Source organism: Colossoma macropomum, unplaced genomic scaffold, assembly GCF_904425465.1.
Source record: "Colossoma macropomum unplaced genomic scaffold, Colossoma_macropomum, whole genome shotgun sequence".
NCBI lineage: Eukaryota > Metazoa > Chordata > Actinopteri > Characiformes > Serrasalmidae > Colossoma > Colossoma macropomum.
Window position 1 is genome coordinate 13225574 of NW_023494787.1, and position 20668 is coordinate 13246241.

The 20668-nt window shown below is 39.1% G+C and overlaps 1 protein-coding gene across 1 annotated transcript in view; it reads right to left on the reverse strand.

Annotated features, from left to right (window-relative positions):
* Positions 1-20668, reverse strand: part of adcy2b (adenylate cyclase 2b (brain)) — a 111835-nt gene that overhangs the window by 80457 nt on the left and 10710 nt on the right. Inside the window, exon 2 of the mRNA XM_036566194.1 lies at positions 9004-9201. Coding sequence (XP_036422087.1) covers positions 9004-9201 — 198 coding nt within the window. The remainder of the gene's footprint in view (positions 1-9003; positions 9202-20668) is intronic.

The following is a 20668-nucleotide window of genomic DNA, read 5'->3' on the forward strand; positions in this document are numbered from 1 at the left end:
CCTTTCAACCATACATCCTTTTTCCCCTCCTACCGCGACCCTCCGCATCGTTCACTCTCACACCCCGGATATAATGGCCTAACACGGCCTCCAGGGCGCCTATTGATTAGAGCTAAATGACTTTAATTGGAGGAAGTAAAGGACCTCTGGGGCCGCGCGCATTCAGGGTGCTTTTCTCCGGCGCTGGCCGCAGGCTGACTGGAGGAAGGTGGGTAAGATCCACTTTTTTCCCACCCTTTTCCTGATTAAAGAGTTTGATTATGCACTTTCTTTTGAACAACATAAAAAGGCCTTTAGCTTTTAACGTTCCTCTAATGGAGACTTGGGCTGCCCGAGGAAAATACTGCCTACAGTGTGGAGCTGTGTGTCATACAGTGCGCTCTTTTCATCTGCATCAATAAAGCCTCATGCTGACAGGTGTCCTTGCTTTCTTCCCTCATGTTCGCTACTGCGAATGATGCAAGCAGCTAGACTTGCTGATCGGCCGCTGAGGGGATGTCATCATTGAAGAGGTAATGAATTTATTAAGAGCAACAAGGCGGTGCTGCTGTTGGTTTGTTATGACCACCCCTGTGGTATAGGAAACTGTCAATCAAAGAAATCACTCTGTTTGTACACACTGGCTGTGCAGCTCCGGTGGAGGATGCACCGACATACGATATCAGTTAATCGATATGGATTTGAACATCCAGGGGTTGTGCAGTTTCAATTTTGAGTTTTAGGTAAATGTTTTCAACAATGTAATGTATGAAATGATTCTAACACCCTAGACCTATGCAGTTATAAAATAGGGTGCTAGAAAGCTGTAATGAAATGTTTGATGGGTCCAGGATGATAAATGGTGCTGTACTTTGATTCTAAAATGACAGAGAAAACTCTGTAGCAGGGGTTTTGTCTTTGTCTCACTGTTTGGAGTGGGCCGAGGTCCAAAAAGTCAACAAAATATACTTATGTTAACAAATAAATGTAGGTATTATACAAAAAAGAAGGTAGGTAGGTTTCAAATTGAATGTTTTAAAATGTATTTTTACAACATTACACTACATTTTGTTAATAAAAGTACTTCAAAAATAACCTTAAGTGGAAAATAAGAATTTAATAATTAGAGTTATCAAACAATTAAACAATCAATTTTGACTAATCATGATTAATCATGATTAAGCACATTAGTTTCTGTAGTTAATTGCAATTAATCACATTATTTTTTGCAGTTAACTGCAATGAATCAAATTACTTTGTGCTATTAATTGCAGTTAGTCACATTACTTTGTGCAGTTAATCGCAATTAATCGCATTTTGACTTTTTGATTTTTCCATTATAAAGCTTTTGTTTTGACTGTAATCTGAACATGAAAATTACATCACTGACATCCAGTGAGAGCATGAGTGGCTGCATGTCCACACCAATTAATGTAATAAATTAATAAAATGTCAATAATGCTTATACAAATGTTTGTTTCTTTATTGGGTGCAGGGGTGGGGTTAGAGTAACTCTAAATCAACTTTAAATGTTGGCCTCAGTTGGGAAAGCTGCTCTACAGCATTAAGAATGAAGTTGTTCTAAAATGAATGTCCAGAAATTCTCATATTTTAAAAGTGCTGAGGAAATACTGAACTATGGTATATCATATAATTTTGTAACTGCTTGTTCCCAAAATACTAACTGGATTAAACATCTAAAATCAGCTTTTGTGGTCTAGTTTAAAGTAGTTCAATCTACACTGTATGAGTACTGCACGTAAAATAACAACAACAACAACAAAAAATTACATAACATGTGATTCCAAACTTTTGATCAGTAGTGCATCTGTATTTGTTTCAGTTCAAGCCCCTCTGTGGTCATTTCTGAGTCAGCAGGGTCTTGGAGCATCGGTGAAAACTTCCCAGGCATTGTCCGATCACTCATCAGGGTGCAGGGCTTCATGAAGACTAAAGAAACACGGAACAATGACCCTCTGACTGTTCCATGAACTCCCACTGACACTGACTCTTGGTCTAAAAGAAGCCAGCGGTCAGTGTGTTTGTTAGACCAAATCACCCCTGACTTTGCGCTTTTCCCCCCGGAGGATAAACACAATGGCATTTAGAGGCCTGGTGGGGCTGACTCAAACACAATTGTCTTGCCATTGTGTTTCTGCCTCCACATTGACCCCCCAAAACGCCAGAGGACCCGTGTCATGGGCCAAGCCAATTTCTTCCATGATGCTATTTGCGCTTCCAACCTAAACGCTAAAACCTCCCAACCGTCCATAATACCCCCCCGTGAACAAAGGACCCCAGCTTCCAGCTGTCAACTGTAATAAGCTATAGAGCGCGCTAAGAGCTGTGAAAGTACAGCAATGCTTCAAAGTGCCACCTGATCACGCTGGCTTTGAACAGAGCAATTGCAGTATGAGCTTAATGGACTGAGGTGATAAAGAGTTAGTTCTGGTGTCTGCTTTCATATACTGCACCAATAGTGAGCCAGAGAGAGAGAGAGAGAGAGAGAGAGTGAGATGGAGAGAGAGAGGAGAGCGCCAGCAGAGCAGAGCAGGCTTCTTAATAATGCAGCACCAACAGGTATTAATATCCTGAGAAAGGAAGAAGCAAATGGAAAGAAAAGAAAAGACAAAATTAGATACGATGTGAAGGATGTGGCTGCTAAATTAGTATATCTGGAAAATTACAATGATTTGTCACCATTTCCCCGAACAACCATCGAATAATCACAGGCAAGAAAATTCTGCATAAATTAAAAGCCCTCCCGAGCGCCACCACTGTCAGGTAACAACCATCTAAACTCTTCCAAGAGGACATTAAGCCACTTTAGGCCACTTAGGCGAAAGCCTTTGAAGCACTAATAGAGCGGCGTCTTTAAATAGAGCGCGTAGAGAGCGGCTCTAACATCGCTGATAATGATTCTGTGGCAGCATTATAAAGCATCCTGCGTCCATTCACCTTTAATATCTACCATCTGAAAGTACACATTTTTCACCCCTTACCCCAATCCTAGTCGATCAGCTAAGACATGTTAGTTAGGTGCTGGGCAGGGGTGTACCCAAAAGGGTGGCCAGGGTGGCACTGGCTACCCCTGAATGTTGAATGGCCACCAGAAGTGGTAGATAACAAAGAACTTTGTGATTTCTGTAGTTTTGTATCAACTCCTGCTGAGGACACCTCATCTGCCTGTTCTCTCTCTCCTGCAGGCTCATTTGAGTCCATGGATTGTCTAAGGAACTCCATTTCCCATGAGTCAGTGGGGGGATCACATACCCTGTCACCACCTTCTACAAATAGAAATACATTCCAGTGCTCCATCTCATCAGAGTTCTGAGTCTGTGCACCTGTTTTTCATTACTGGTAATCAGTCAGTGAGTATTTAAGCCCAGGCTTTAGTCTATCTTATTGTACTGCCAGCATTCGCATACTGAGTGTTCTCTCTCTGTAAGCCTGATCTGTGTATGACCCGTTTTTTGTGTCTTTCACTTGTCTTTTTTCTGTTTTCCCTTTTTGTTGTATTGCTAAACATTACTGACCTCTTTAATTTTTTTAAACTTGGACTGGTTACTGGACTCTCTCTGGATGTCCTGTTTGTTTTGGTAATCGTGCTCTCTGGTTTTGACCCTGGCCTGTTATGACTACATTCTTTGTGATCCTCCAAAGTCCTCAAGTAAACTAAAACCTTGTCTTTTAATCTGCAAGCATCTGATCTGTTTTGACTTCCTGACAAGTTCACATTAGTGTTTCTGTCACGTAATACTTTTTAGTTTTCCTCACTACAGTTCAAAAGAAAAATCTGGCTCTTCAAAACAGACTCCTTACTTTTGGCAAGGCAAGTTTATTTATATAAAGTGCTTCACAAATGAGGAAATACAGGAAATACAGACTTGTTTAAAAGAAGTAAAGTCATTTTGAAACAATAGGTTTAAAAGAGAAAAACATTAAATTTAAAATCAAACTAGAAATTAAATAAAGATGGTGAAAAAAATTAGATTAGGATAAAAAAGGGGCTAGAAACGGTGCTTTAAACTGAGCTGAAAGCTGATTAAATAGGAACGTTTTCAGCCTGTATTTAAAAGTGTCCAGTGTTGGGGCTCTTCTAATGCTGTCTGTTCCATTTAAGATAGTATAGTAGCTAAACGCTGCTTCTCCATATTTAGTCTTCACCTTCGGCAGGACTAACTGACCAGTTCACAATGATCTGAGAGTTCTGCTCGGCTCATATCTCTGCATCATGTGAAAGCAATATGCTGGTCCTGCACCACTGAGTGATTTATAGAGCAGTAACAGTATCTTAAAGTTCTGTAACAGACTGGTAGCCAGTGTAAGGATTTGAGAATGGGGGGTGGTGGTGGTGGGGGGGGGGTGATGTGTTCCCTTCTTTTACTCCTAGTGAGACTCTGGCAGCTGCATTTCGAATCATCTAAAGCTGTTTGATTGTCTGTTTGGGAGTCCAGTTTGGAGATCATTGCAGTGATCAATCCTGCTAGAAATGAAAGAGTGGACCAGTTTCTCCAGGTCTGCTTTAGTCTGAAAATCTCTGATCTTGATGATGTTCTTAGGGTGATAAAGCTGATTTAGTTTAACTTTAGTTTTATCAATCTATGTATTTATCCATTTTATATCTCTGCAACACTGTCAATCTTAAATCCTTGTAAAGGAAATCAAACATGTAAACGTATCTGGGTGCTCCAGAAGAGTGGATTTCTGTGGATGATGCATGTAGTTCTAGTATAAACCCTTATGTAAGCTCAGTTTCATGGATATGTAACCTCGATAAAAAGATATCCTGTTTATTAATTGAATTAGAAGTGATTTTAAAGAAATACTTTTTTACTTTAAATACATTTATGAGCATGCACTTTAATACTTCTGCTTGAGTAAAAAATCTGTCATACTTCAACTTTTACTTGAGTACTAGTACTTTTACTTAAGCAAAGGACTTGTTTATCTCTGCCAACTCTGTTGGCCACCCTCAGTACCATCCTAAACTTACTTTCACTTAACTGCCTGATAGGAACGCTTCCACTCAATCAACCAGGAGAGGGTATTTCAGCTTATGACCACACACACACCCACACACCCAAACACACACGCACACACACACACACACACACACCCAAACACACACACACACACACACATCATCTAAACCACTTATCCTTCTGGGTCATATGGGGAGCTGGAGCCTATCCCAGCTGTCATTGGGCGGAAGGCAGGAAACACCCTGGGCGGGTAGCTTATGACCAGCAGCATTGCAAAACAAAGTAAACAAAAAGTAGCTCTGTTTTCTCTCCAGGGGGGCTGAACCTTGAATTTCTCTCGTGCTCCAGGAATGTAGGCTACAAAAATGAAACTGAGGTGTTCGTTAAGCATTGTTCAAAGACACCAGCTTGCTTGTCACACCGAACACCTTAAGACTTGGAGCTCACAATTGAAAAAAAAATCCTACTTTTATTTCTTACTTTGCACAAACGAGACTGAAGTTAGCTTCTTTTTCAAAGTTTCCATCCCACCTTAAATAGTGCAGCACTTACATTCTGGTATCTGTAAAATGCACCATTTTACCACGGCTCCATTTAAGGTGGAGTGGAAAAGTCAACTAAGCTGCACTATGTAAGTGTTTTAGTTAAAATTGAAAGAAGTTGCATAACTTATTTTGTAAGGAAAAAAATGCTAAAACATGATGTGCGTGAGCTGCTGTGAGTCACTTTGTAAGGCCTGAAAAAATCATTCAATGAATCATTCAAAGTCATCAGAATGGATTTCGTGAGTTTCTCAGACCACGTCTTACCTCTTTACATATTAAACATCACACGCGCAGGCTTGAAGTCTGGCTGGATACTTAAATGCACTAGTAGTGATAAGAACCAGGATTTGCAATGCTATTTTATTGTAATCCAAAATGACCACACTTAGTGTGAGTAGCCTGGATAGTACGAGCTGCTTTCTTTTGCTACTGGCACTCTGTTGATGTCGCTTCTTCAAAACATGGACTGAATCTGTACCATAATTAAGTGTTGAGCTGAAAGCTGGTGCATTAGGTACGTCTTACCTCTTTACATATTAAACATCACACGCACAGGCTTGAAGTCTGGCTTGATATTTAAATACACTAGAACCAGGATTTGCAATGCTATTTTATTTGTAATCCAAAATGACCACTGAACCTACACATCTTCTGAGATTTTATATGTAATGTAGACAATGATAAAGTAGTGGCTAATCTGAATAATAAGTTCTCTTTGGGTACTAGTTTGCCTTATAACATGCTGCATGTACCTCTCTGCGATGAATGGATTAAAAAAAGATATTTTCCAGGCCAAAAGCTCATCTCAAAACTATCTGTCTCAGGTATAAGGCAGCATATTCTTAATCATTTCATGTAATAACTTTCTGTGAGGGAACTTTTATAAGCATTAAACATCTAAAACGTCTGGTTTCTATCACCAGCACTGTGAACAGTTCTGTACATTTCACATCAAACCACTATGAATGACTTTGTTTACATTGAAAAGATGTATTTATGCATGAATTTTGGGAAATTGGAAGGATATAGGCTCATGCATGTGGGTATTATGGCTTAATGGATGGGGCAGGGTTGGACAGTTATTGGCTGCCAACTACTCATCACAGTTTGAGGCAAGTGTGAGATGAATTAGGCAGGCAGTGTGCACGGTGCTAATTGGTGAGTAGCTAACAATTACATGTTAGTACGGAGCCCTGCTGGTGACATCCCATATTAATAAAAATAATATTAACGCGTGGGAACGAGATCCTAATGCGTGGCCACAACTTAGTAAGACATACAAATGAGATAAGTCGTGTCCACAGCTTAGTAAGGCATGGGAATGAGATTGTTGTGGCCACACATTAAGATCTCTTTCCCACACCTTACTAAGTCATGGCCATGCATTAGGATCTCATTCTCACACCTTACTTAGTTGTAGCCATGCATTCGGATCTCATTCCCACACCTTACTAAGTCATGGCCATGCATTAGGATCTCATTCCCATGCCTTACTAAGTCATAGCCATGCATTAGGATCTCGTTCCCACACCTTACTAAATCATAGCCATGCATTAGGATCTCGTTCCCACACCTTACTAAGTCATGGCCACACATTAGGATCTTGTTCCCACACCTTACTAAGTCATGGCCATACATTAGAATCTCATTCTCACACCTTACTTAGTTGTAGCCATGCATTCGGATCTCATTCCCACACCTTACTAAGTCATGGCCATGCATTAGGATCTCATTCCCATGCCTTACTAAGTCATAGCCATGCATTAGGATCTCGTTCCCACACCTTACTAAATCATGGCCATGCATTAGGATCTTGTTCCCACACCTTACTAAGTCATGGCCACACATTAGGATCTCATTCTCACACCTTACTTAGTTGTAGCCATGCATTCGGATCTCATTCCCACACCTTACTAAGTCATGGCCATGCATTAGGATCTTGTTCCCATGCCTTACTAAGTCATAGCCATGCATTAGGATCTCATTCCCACACCTTACTAAGTCGTGGCAACTACTTAATTATCTTGTTCCCACGCCTTACTAAGTCATGGCCACACATATTATACAGGATGTTGCCAGTGGGGCTCCATATGTTAGTTGCATTAACATTGTATATCCTGTGCAAAACTAAAGAGGCAAGATTATGATAACAAATCATGACGACTACATTTCAGGTAAGTAGGTTTCAAACTGTGTACAACTGCTCAGACTCTGCACTGCCACAGCTTAAGAGTAGAGCAACAGCTCTTCACACACACTGCATGTTAACAACTTCCCACAGGAGCAGCTTCGGTCCTATTTATGGAAGCTACTCTGAAAAGGATGCAGGGCATTAGGTATCACAGCTCTTGTTGCTGGAGCTCCTCAGTGAAGTGTTACCAATCTTCTGAGTCAGAGTCACTCAGTGTTGCACATATTTTACCTCTGCTCATTTCCAGGTCGCCTCCCCTCCATTAAGTGATGTACGGCCTACAGTTCAGATGACTCACCGAGTCACATTCATTCTTCAATGAACGGACTCCTTATCTCAGCGCTATCCTCACACTAATAACACACTTAGTGTGAGTAGCCTGGATAGTACGAGCTGCTTTCTGTTGCTACTGGCACTCTGTTGATGTCGCTTCTTCAAAACATGGACTGAAACTGTATCATAATTAAGTGTTGAGCCGAAAGCTGGTGCATTAGGTGCTGTATGGAGCTGCTAAATGAGTTTGGACAAAGTAGCTGGACAACAAACAGGAATACATTTGAGAGCATGAGAGAGGGAGACAGAAAGAGAGAGAGAGAGAGAGAGAGAGAGAGAGAGAGAGAGAGAGAGAGAGAGAGAGAGAGAGAGAGAGAGACAGAGAGAGAGAGAGAGAGAGAGATAGTGAGAGAGAGAGAGAGGTGGAGGGGGGAGACAGAAAGAGAGAGAGAGAGAGATAGTGAGAGCAAGAGAGAGAGAGAAAGAGGGGGGAGACAGAAAGAGAGAGAAAGACAGTGAGAGAGAGAGAGAGAGAGAGAGATAGTGAGAGAGAGAGAGGTGGAGGGGGAGACAGAAAGAGAGAGAGAGAGATAGTGAGAGAGAAAGAGAGAGAGAGGTGGAGGGGAGAGACAGAAAGAGAGAGAGAGAGGTGGAGGGGAGAGACAGAAAGAGAGAGAGAGAGGTGGAGGGAAGAGAGAGAGAGAGAGAGAGAGCATTTTCATAATGACTGTTAGTCATGCACTCACGCTAATGCTGTGCTGAAGCCGTTAGCTGCGCTCATGTATGAACGAAGTTAATATTTACTCCCTACAATTTATCGACATTCTGTAGAATCAAACAGGAAAACAGATGTTCTGAATAAATGAATGATTATGTGAGCGAAAGAGTCCAATCAGTCATGTGTGCAGTTAATTAATCCACTGGCTAACGACTAATTGGCCAGTGTTTTATGGTCAGTACAGGAGCATGGGCTTTAAAGAACGGATGGTGTGAGGTGAGACAGGAATTCTGAGCTGTTTCTTGGTCTCACCTGGTCCCACGGACAGATGATCCCTCCGAAGAACATAAAGAGGTAACCCATGGCAACCAGGCAGCCCCAGATGAGCAAAGAGAAGAGGCGGAGAAGCTTCTTGAAGATGGACTCGATACAGACGAGGATGAAGATGGTGAGGAAGATGGCCAGTGTGGTGGGCACGGTGATGAGGAAGGCCACATGCTCCTCTATGTCCTGTAGAGAGAGAAAAAGAGGTTGCTGTTCACAAAAACAATAAAATGAAGAGCTTTCAGGAGCAAACGAAGAGAGAAAACGTGGTCTATAGCAGTAAAACCAACCACAGCAGCCTTAAATCTGTTTGTTTATGTTGTTGTTTTTGTGGTTGGGTGCTTTTCTAAGAGGTACTGTATGTATGTTTTTAAGAAGAGAAATGACATCAATCTTGAAAGCCTTTTCTGTCTCTTACCCCCCTCCAAATGAAGTACATCAATCTATCTATACTTTATTAATTTAAATAATTTATATCTATTTAGTAAAGTTATCATTATTCACAAATTTATAATTCAGTTCGATGTGAAACAGCGCTGTCTAGATTCAGTACATTTGTTGACAAAACTGTCACTGGGGCAGTACCCCTCTTGTCACTGGGGTGGGACCCTTTTAGTCAGGGAACATAATTGTACCATAATCCATTGGAATTAAGTTGTGTTGACTCCACGCACCCCGTCTCGTCTCCAGGCTTTTTATTTTATTGTTTCTGTTTTACAACATTAGATTATGAAAAGATACAAATATGTACTTTTCACCTGGGAAAAAAAAACAATATTTAACCCTCTATTGCATGAATTATTACTTAAACATGATAAAAATGTTTTAATGTGTTTTTGAAATTTAAATAATGGAAATATTTGAAAAAAAAAAAATTTAAAGTGGGATATTTGGCAAATTGTTGCCATATGGCAACAATGCACAATCATACCATAGCACCATGAAATAAAATCTATTTTTTCTCTAAAAACGTCCTTTTATTGAAAACAAGACCAAACAAATCCAACTTATAATTAGTGAAATGTATGACCCAATATTTACAAATAAAATGGAAATTAATACAATTTCAGTTGGTATTTGGAATGTATGGTAATAACAACATCATAATAAGAATCTCTGGTCATGTGATGTCATAAAGTATTTGTCCTTTCAAAGTAAAAGACCATTTTTCCACAATTAAATAGGAAAACACAGATTTTGTTTTACTGCTTTTCAGTAAAATTAAGATATGGCAACACCATGCAATAGAGGGTTAAAGTTCACAGTTGGACCTTAAAAACACTGTTGTACCTTTGAGGGAACATTTACATTGTTTGTACCTTGATGAATGAAAAATGTAGCTAACAGTAACAGTAACAGTGTAGCAAAATAAAAAGTATTGCCTTATGTTAATATTTTAATGTTTCCATTCCCTACATTAATACAGCATTCAACACACATACAATATTTGTACTTCCTTTGAATGGCACAGTGGAGTTTTGCATCCATTCAGACTGTTTCTTAACAGCATATACTGGACCAAACACTAGACCAAAGCTGTGCTTCACAGGACCCTGATCTAATGCACTTGCCACAGGCTGATATGTAAGCCCTGGGCTTATGCACTAGAGACATGATGCAAAGATACAATACAAGTTGTGATATGATATGTTATGACACAACACAATATGTTAAATTACAGTATGATGTCACAGTACAATGTGATATGATATAATACAGTACAATATGTTATCATATGGTACAACAAGATACACTATTATACAATATGGAACAACGTGTTATGATCCAATACCATACAATATAATACATTATGACATATGACAATGCAATATGATACAATACGATGTGCTGAGAGTATGATATGTTGTAATGTAATACAATATGTTATAATATGACATATTATGATACATTATGATATAATACAATGCAATAACACTGTGCAATGATATAATTTGATATATTAAGATACAATAAAGTACAATAAAATTAAAATATGGGATGACACAGTATGATATGTCATGATACGATAAGTTAAGATACAATATGGTGTAATACAATAGGTAATGTTGCAATATGATATGTTACAATATAATCTGGTTCAATAAGATTTGTTATGATACAATATGTTATGATGTAATATATGTCTCAATACAATGTAATGACACAATATGATACAGCATAATACAATACATATGACACAATACGACACATTAAGATACAATACAGTATAATACAATAGGTAAAGATATGTTATGATACAATATGCTATGATGCAATATGATATGGCTCCATACAATGTTATAATGGAATGCGATACATTATAATACAATATGTTATGACACACTGCAATATGTCATGATACAATACAATACATAATAGTGCAACACAATACGTTATGCTGCAGCTCGATACAATACAATACACTATGCTATGACAGAATACGATACATAACTACAATGTGATATGATACAATATGATTCAATACAATAAGCTATGAGACAATGTGATACATTATGAAACAGCACAATGCAACATGTTATAGTACAGTATGATATGAGATAATACAACATGATATGCTGTATTGTTACACCTCTACTCTCTAAGTGTATTACATATCCATAAACACATTACAGACAGTATATTCACCATTGAATATGTTCACAGGCGATCTGGAGGATTAAGTTTGGAGTGATATGCCCTAACAAACCTGCATGACACACTTTAGGTCTATATCTAAAGCTTCCAACACACACATTAGCCAGGAGGCAGACAACATGTGTATGAAATATTCAGAAGTCAACATGACCTTTATACATTTTGTCTCTCCTCTCGCTCCTCTTCTGTCTGTGCATGTGTGTCGGGGGCGTCGCTCTGAAATGCATGAAGTTTTATCCTCAGGGTCACACTGTTACAGCACAGACAGTACATTCCAGAGAAGCAGAGACGGAGGAGAGGCCTCACACATAGAGAATTCCAAACATATTCTCATCTCAGAGGAGTTTCTAACAGTATTTTTGACTTTTTCAGAATTCTTTTTCAGTGATTTCCTCATCGTTCAGCATATGCTCGGTGTGTGTGTGTGTGTGAGTTATGTTTTAGGTAAATGGCCTGGTGTGTATGGGTGATCTGATTAGTGGGTAAGAGTTGGAGCCAGTAGAGTGAGTCTAAAATAATACCGTCAGCGCTGAATGAGTCACCAGACGTAAGGGGAGACACCCGCGGGAGCAGGAAAACACTCGCACACACACTGAATCTCAATGAAGTCTGGAGGAACTCACACTGCCTCACTGTCTCCATCACTACCACACTTACATTCACATAAAACTTGCATCTATCTATCTATCTATCTATCTATCTATCTATCTATCTATCTATCTATCTATCTATCTATCTATCTATCAACAGGTCTGTGTATATATAACACTTCTGCACACTTTATTTATCTAAATAAATATTCTGCACACTAAATTTAAACCCTTAAAATATCAGGATTATTGCATACTAAGGCTTGTTATTCAGTAACTGGACTTCAATGCAAACTGGCTGAGCTATTCTTAGGTTATGGAAGTCTGAAATAAAACTTTGGGCCTCCTGACCGTTTGTGAAAAATAAAAAATAAATAAAACATAAAATATGGCCTCTACAAACATTTTGGTTTATTTTATATTTCATTTATATTTTTTTCCAATATGTCAAAATCAGCAAATAAATAGAAAATGTCATATTTGAGTTTGTTCCCTGCAGAGAATAGGATTCTAGATATATAGATACATAGCTTGACAGGTCAGATGTTAGAAATGGAAAACAGTGGCTGCTCTATGCAGTGTTGGCTTTACCTAATAAGTGACATAAGCAGCTGCTTAACTCCCACTAACAGCTTCTGGGTTATTACTGTACTGTTAAGATGCTCAAGTAAAGAGAAAAAGATCAAGTCTAAAAAAAGTATGCATCTGCAGCCAACAAAAGAAATAGAAAAGGAAATGATGAGAAGAAAAAGCTTAGAGATAAAGGTATGTTTTTCGTGTGGTGTTTTGTTGTTTTGGCTTGTAGTTGGACAACAAGAAGTAGTGGATCTGGAGTCTGTCTAATGAAGCAGGTTCAACTTAAACTTTCTGACTTTTCAGTTTCAGCTTCACAAAACCTAACAAACAGATGTGGTGAACTCATTTTACAACAGCAGTTCACAACTGTCTCTCTATAAATAGTAGGCATCTGGAGCCAACAAATGTTGCTCACTAGGTAGAGCCTGCACTGCATAAAACTGATAAAACTGCCACTGTTTTCCATTTCTGACATCTGACCCTATAAGTGTATATATATATATATATATATATGTACATATAATATCAGAAAGACAGAGAGTTTTTCACTCCTAGCTTTGACTGAGTATATATGAATATGCTAAACGAACACATCAAAATCCAATTAGTGCTTTCAGTCTCTGATTGCATGATTAGCCCTAGAACAGTAGACTCTCTGCATTAACCTCTGTCACCGCAGCGCTGCTGGATGCCTATGTTATCACTCCGAGCCGGAAGCTGGCAGAGCAGCCTCTCTGCTCCCAGCGAACAGAGGGCAGAACTCACGCAGCACACTGATTGAGCTTTTGAACCCATTTAAATCCATTTAAACCCATTTTACAGCCGTTACAAAAGCCAACGGTCTCCTCATCACCAGGCTGTTTTGTCACTATAGAGGCTCTTCCTGTTCATCTGCCTGATCTACACTTCTGTCTGACTGCACACTGTGTGTGTGTGTGTTTGTGTTGTTGTATTTTATGCATGTAAGGGAGAGCGGGGCACAAGCAAACGTCACCAAAGAATTTTGACAAAAATCAAAAATCAAATATTTCACCCTAAAAACTGTTTTTGTACCATAAATGCAACTTTCTGCAATACGTACAATGCAAATATATATATTTTATTTACTATCCAAAACCATCAATGAATATACACATGAGTTTTTTATATGTAACGTCAAGAATGATAAAACTAAAAATAAAGTTTTCTTTAGGCACTCTCTTACCCTGCATACACCTGTTCCCCAGAAATGGCTTTTAAAAGATTGATTTTAGAGCAAAACCTTCTCCAAACTGTCACAAAACAATGTCTCAGGCATCAAGCAGTGTATTCATAACCATTCAATCCTAACAATCATGTAATAACTTTCTGTGATGTAACTTTTCGAGGCATTAAACTCTTTAGACGTCTGGTTTCACCACCACTGTCAGCAATTCTGACTGGTAAGTCAAGTCAAGTCACCTTTATTTCTATAGAACATTTAAAAGACAACAAGTGTCGGCCAAAGTGCTGCACAATAGTATCAATTAAAATAACCACTACTAACTAATCAAGACTATGCAATACATTCAACAAGGATTATAAGATCATAGGACTGATGAGGTGGAATGGAAGCAGAGGAGGTCAGTGATATAGCTGGGAGACAAGCCATGCAATGCTTTAAAAGTGAATAATAAAACTTTAAATTCAATTCTATAATAACCAGTGCAATGACGCAAGTACAGGGGTAACACTTCTCTAGAACAGAGCATTTCATGACAAACCACTCTGAATGACTACTTACCACTTGATGTGTCAACCATTTAATTATGCAAAAATCAGTGGAATTTCCCTTTAAGAAAAGCCAAAATGTGTTAGGTTCTCGCCTTGTTCTCCTCTGAATGTGTATAGTTTGACATGTTCTGTTCATTTTCTAAGTGAAAATTAAGAAATCTTTTGAAGGGAACACTCTTAAATATTTCAGTGCACAATTTCTGTTTATGTGCTGAGTTTAACATATTAGAAAACAATAAAATGAAATATAAAATGTAGAGAACATGTTTGTTTATTTTCACTCGGAAAATCAACAAAACATGTCAGTTGACCGGGGCGCCTAAACTTTTGCATATGACTGTATGCGTCTGTGGTTTCGGATGCCGCTGCAGACCTGCTGATGGGACAGGAATGTGAGAAATGTCACCCGGTGTCAGCAATTTGGAGCAAACTTGCCAAACACAGACACACACAGAGCCACAGTGAGCCACAGCTTCAGTTTCTCTGCTGTTGTTTAAGAAGACATAAAACTGAGCAGGAGAGAAAAACCTGACTGATAGGGAAACACTTGTTTTTTTGTTCCTGCTGGTATATTTTTAATCTGTTTCTGTGCGTGTGGGTGTGCAGTGGGAGTAACCAGAGCCTATTAACACCTTCACCACAGGAAGCCACATGCATTTCTCATGTACTGAGGCCTCAGAGTGCTGAACAGAGCTGAACATCTACAGGCTGCAATTACTGTAGACGATTACACGTCTGCAACAGCAGATGTACAGCTTGTCACTGCACTGAGACTGGAAAGTGAACATACGTCCCTTCGGGTGGTCACGGAGATAAAACTACAGTTCCCAGAAACACACAATCCATCATCCAGGCATTATTATTACTGGGTAATGGCCTCCTACTGTCCTTTATAATGAACTCTTTAACCCCTACAGTTCACAGGATTATTACATTATAAGGTTTATGCCGCATTGATGATATAACTAGGAATTCCAATGCGGAATCTCCTTCTTCTCATCTAAAAGTGTTCATGCAACTTCAGCTTTAGCTGATGTTGGATGGACACTCACAATACACTAGACTTTAAAAGGCTCTAAAAACATTTAAATTGGAATTATAAAATGGATAGTTCTGGTCCTAAAATCTGATTGGTTGAGCTGTGTTCGAAACTGTTGTAAAATCCATGATATACGCTCAACTATGACCACCGAGTATACTGAGAACCAGTTTCTGTTTAAACTGAGGGGGCTGGCAACTTATGTTCTTAACTAGAACCAGGCCGGTCAGCTAGCTAACAGGCTAAGAGATAATAAACAGCCTAAGCATCTCTGTCGTTCATATGACAGGCTTGAATTAAAGTACTTACAGTCTGATTAACTGTAAAACGGCAGTATAAACATCTAAAAAATGTCACTTGAATGGCTTACATGCCTCAAGTGTTTGTTATTCAGTCAGAAGTCGTGTAAAACCCAGGCTGAATCCCAAACAACTTCTACTCCCTAAATAGTGTTCTAGCTATGAAAGTTTGGAAATTGTAGCCTTTACAGCCAAACAGTGCATCATTTGTTGAGTGTGGATGTGTCTGAATCCCAAATGACTGTTTTTTAGCTGTATTTTGCACTGTTGGGCTGCAGGATCCAGTATTTAAACTCCTATGTAGTGCACTATGTAGGGAGCGGGGAGCCATTTGAGATTCAACCCCAGTGTGAGAAGAGGGGCGCCGCTGGATTGGTGCTAAATAAGACTCACAGTGGTAATTTGGTGACCAAAAAGTGCTTATAAAGCGAAATGTCTGCATTGAACAGTGCTATTGTCATATGTCCATTCTTATACGACATGAAGTTTAAAATTCATGAAATGACAGCATTATACAGCAATGGGTGACCGAACATTCTCCTCATTCAGTGGTTGCTTGGCAACGATAAAGGCACAGTTCTTGGCGAAATACTTGTTTATGTCGATTATCACTAAAACTGAAACAGAAATTATTTTCTGAAAAATTCTGTATTTCATCACGTTTTGTGATGCTAATGTTGGCCACCGTTTTATAAAAGCAATAAACCATGAGAGGCCGAGCGTTACTGTGACTTTCCTGAGATTTTGTGATTTTAAAATCGCAGTAACACACTGCCTCTTGTGGCTTACTGCTGTATTAAAGAGTTGTTTGGTTAGTGCTTCATTTGTTTTGAGTGGATGTAGGTTTTGGCACAGTTTAACCTCACATTTCCCCCCAGTGTTTAGTGATATCGTAAAAAATAGCACATGGAGACAAAATACATTTGTTAACAGGTGGCAGAAATGGACCATGTATGACACCATAGAAATACATAGAGACAAATACACACAAAAACAAGGATACTACACCTTTAAATGAACTTATTTGATAAGAGTTTTGTGGCACAGACACCCCTTTTTTCCGCACTTTGGTGTTATTCTGTTGCGACATTCTTTTACTGTAAAAAACTCAATGAACACTTAAGTGTTGAAAAAAACAGCTCATGCTAATCAAATAGAAACTTAAAGGGCCTAAATCCTACATTTTTCTTGCATTTTCTCTGTTGAGGTCCTCTTATAACTTTTGTGTAGTTTTATGTACCAAAAATAGTCACTGTTCATTTTTACGTCCATTTTCGAACCTCTCTTTTTCTCTTGAAATTAAGTAGGCATGATTTTGTAACACTGCCTTTAAGACTGATATAAATGAGCTCTGTTCTGATTGGTTGTCCTTTTTCAAAAAGCACTGTGAGCTAACACACTCCTTAGAACCTCATTATGAATGGGCGGGGCTAACCTGCTGTAGGCAGAATAAGTGGACATATGTAAATGAGTTGCTGTTGTGTGTTACTGTCATGTGATGTGAATGAATAAAATGCACTTTGGGTCTATATTTGACATGTGCCACAAGTGGTGCCAGTTTTAGGTAAAAACAGCAGAGAAATACAGCATTTATGCTACAACATACAATCTAGGCCAGGGGTGTTCAATCTTATCTGCAAAGGGCTGGTGTGGCTACAGGTTTTCGTGGCAACAAAGCAGGAGATCACATTATCTGTTGTTTAGCGAGTGAGACTGACTGATTAAACAAGTGGAATCAGGTGTGCTCTTCTGGTTTGGAACGAAAACCTGCACTCACACCGGCCCTTTGTGGATAAGATTGGACGTCCCTGATCTAGGCTAATAAACAAATCAACACATTGCTTGTATAGGTTAATGCTGTGAACCCACGTGCATCTCCTCCTCTTCAGTGAGATCTTCTAAAGTTCTACCTAGAGTTTATTTAAGTTTATTTAAGCAATAAAAGTTTATTTAAGCAACACTAAAAACATTTGCATCCTGTAAAAATGCAGCACAAACAGAAACAGCTTTTGCCTCATGTGTGTGTCACATCTGGTGTGAAATAACAAGCACTGTGGAGTGGTTGCGGATTACCATGTGCGCTGTGTTGCATCCAGTATGAAATTGGCTTAACAGTGTTTACTTATTACTTCAAACAGTATTTCAAAGAAGCCAGGGAAACTCAGTCTTTCATGATATGGAGGTGAAATTATGTCACAGAACCGCAACTATAGAAAAACCTTGACTTTCAAAGTGAGAATTTCCAGTTGGAAGGACGTTTAAATACAATAAAAATATTTTTTTTCCACTTGGAGGTGGGAAACCTCCCATACCCCATTTACACCTGGTCACTCCATGTGTCTAGATTCTGGATTTTATCCTGATAAGATTTTAGGAACATGCATTTACACTTGGTATTCAGACGTGTCTCCAGTTAGTCAAACCGAAATCCGATTGCTGTGTGGGACTGAACATGCAGATGCTACATCACATCAAGCAAATGCCCTGCCACCACTCAAATGACCCTGCCCACTCATCTAGTCTTCATACTTTTACCATCACAGCTGCAGCTTCACAACTGGAGTGCAAAACAGTGTTGTGATGTCACATATCCTAAACATTACATTTGTGTGTTAGTAACCAATTCAGCATTCACTTATTTATGTTAACAGACTTTCTGGGGCTAATTTGATCATATTCTGTCCTCATTACAGAAGCTAAAAAGGCTCCAACAATATTTACAGGCTTTGAGTTGAAATTTGAAAAACTCCATTAGTGTACTAGTGAAAATTAGCAATACCTTAACAGTGGTAAACAGGCCAATAAAATATACTTTCAAAGTGAGTTATAAGATTTCTGCATTAAGTATTGCTGTGTAATGGTTTGTTCTCACACATGTCCATGGTGTAGTACTATATCTGACTCTCAGAGCAAACAAGCTTAAAACATTGAACATGTACGGTCACTTTAAACTGTGTTCCACCATTATTGGGTTATTCTACCGCCGAATAAAATGTCTCTTTAAAGTAATAGAAGTGAGGAATAGAAACCTGGACTGGACAGTGGCTCCTGACCGTTTAAGAGTTTAAAAATAAAACCATAAAAGATCACAGGGTTCTTAAGGAATCAGAAGAAACAGAGGCAGATGATATCTCCCTCAAGTGTTTACAACACATGAAATAATGTAAAGCACTCTAATGGATCAGATCAGAAGTGCAAGAGAGGGTGGCTGCAATCCATCCCTGAAATCAAATACTCTGTTAAATGATTGTTATATCGTGGTACAGATACAGTATGCTTGTGAGATCACTTTGTAGTTGAAACGGAACAATGACGATATTGTTAAAATGAAGAATAACAGATTTCATTCTAAAACTCAACCACAGCTGAATCTTGTGCTTTTATTTATATAAAAGTACAGTATATGTGTAGAGTATAAAAGAAGGACCTACAGATTCAGCGTGTTCCCTAAGGCACACTATAGAAAAGCATTGACCAATTGAATGGGACACTCTGGTGCAGTTGCACATGAGGCTCACCATGCCCAATGCCAGGCACTGACTAAAGGGGTATGAAGTGCCCCAGGCACTGGACTGTGGAGCAATGGAACTGTGTTCTCTGTGTGATGGAGCTCCATCCAGTTCCTTTGGGATGAGCTGGAGTGATCGAGAACTATTCATCCAACATCAGCACCTGACCTCACCAATGCTCTTGTGACTGAATGCAATCAAATCCTCACAGCAATGTTCCAAAATCTAGACTTTCAAGAAGAGTAGAGGCTGCAAAAAAATGTGTACAAACATCGGATGAGTAGGAGTCTACAAACTTTTAGACATACAGGGCCTGACATACTGAGCCTTTTGCATCAGCTTCAGGCGTTCTGCCTGAGCTCTACAGTGCCTTGGAAATATTCATACCCCTTGAACTTTTCCATTTTTTCACATTACGTGCACGATTAACAGTTGTCCTGTGGACAGATTCTCCCACCTGAGCCGTGGATCTCTGCAGCTCCTCTAATTAGTGCTCTCCTTGCCTGGGCTGTCAGTTTAGGTGGACGGCCATGTCTTGGTTGGTTTGCAGTTGTGCCATACTCCTTCCATTTTCAGATGATGGATTGAACAGTGCTCCGTGAGTGTACATAGCTTGGGATATTTTTTTATAACGTAACCCTGCTTTACATTTCTCCACAACTTTATCCCTGACCTGCCTTGGTTTTCATGATGCTGTTTGATCACTAATGTTCTCTAACAAACCTCTGAGGTCTTCACAGAACAGCTCTAGTCATACTGATAATAAATACCCCTTGAACTTTTCCACATTTTTTCACATTACACCCACAAACTTGAATGTATTTTATTGGGATTTTATGTGATAGACCAACACAAAGTAGCAAGTAATTGTGAAGTGAAAAGAAAATTATACATGGTTTTCGAAATTTTTTACTAATAAAAATCTGGAAAGTGTGGCGTGCATTAGGATTCAGCCCCCTGAGTCAATACTTTGTAGGGCCACCTTTCGCTGCAATTACAGCTGCAAGTCTTTTGGGGTATGTCTCTACCAGCTTTGCACATCTAGAGGCTGAGATTTTTGCCCATTCTTCTTTGCAAAATAGCTCAAGCTCAGTCAGATTGGATGGAGAGCTTCTGTGAACAGCAATTTTCAAGTCTTGCCACAGATTCTCAGTGGGATTTAGGTCTGGACTTTGACTGGGCCATTCTAACACATGAATATGCTTTGATCTAAGCCATTCCATTGTAGCTCTG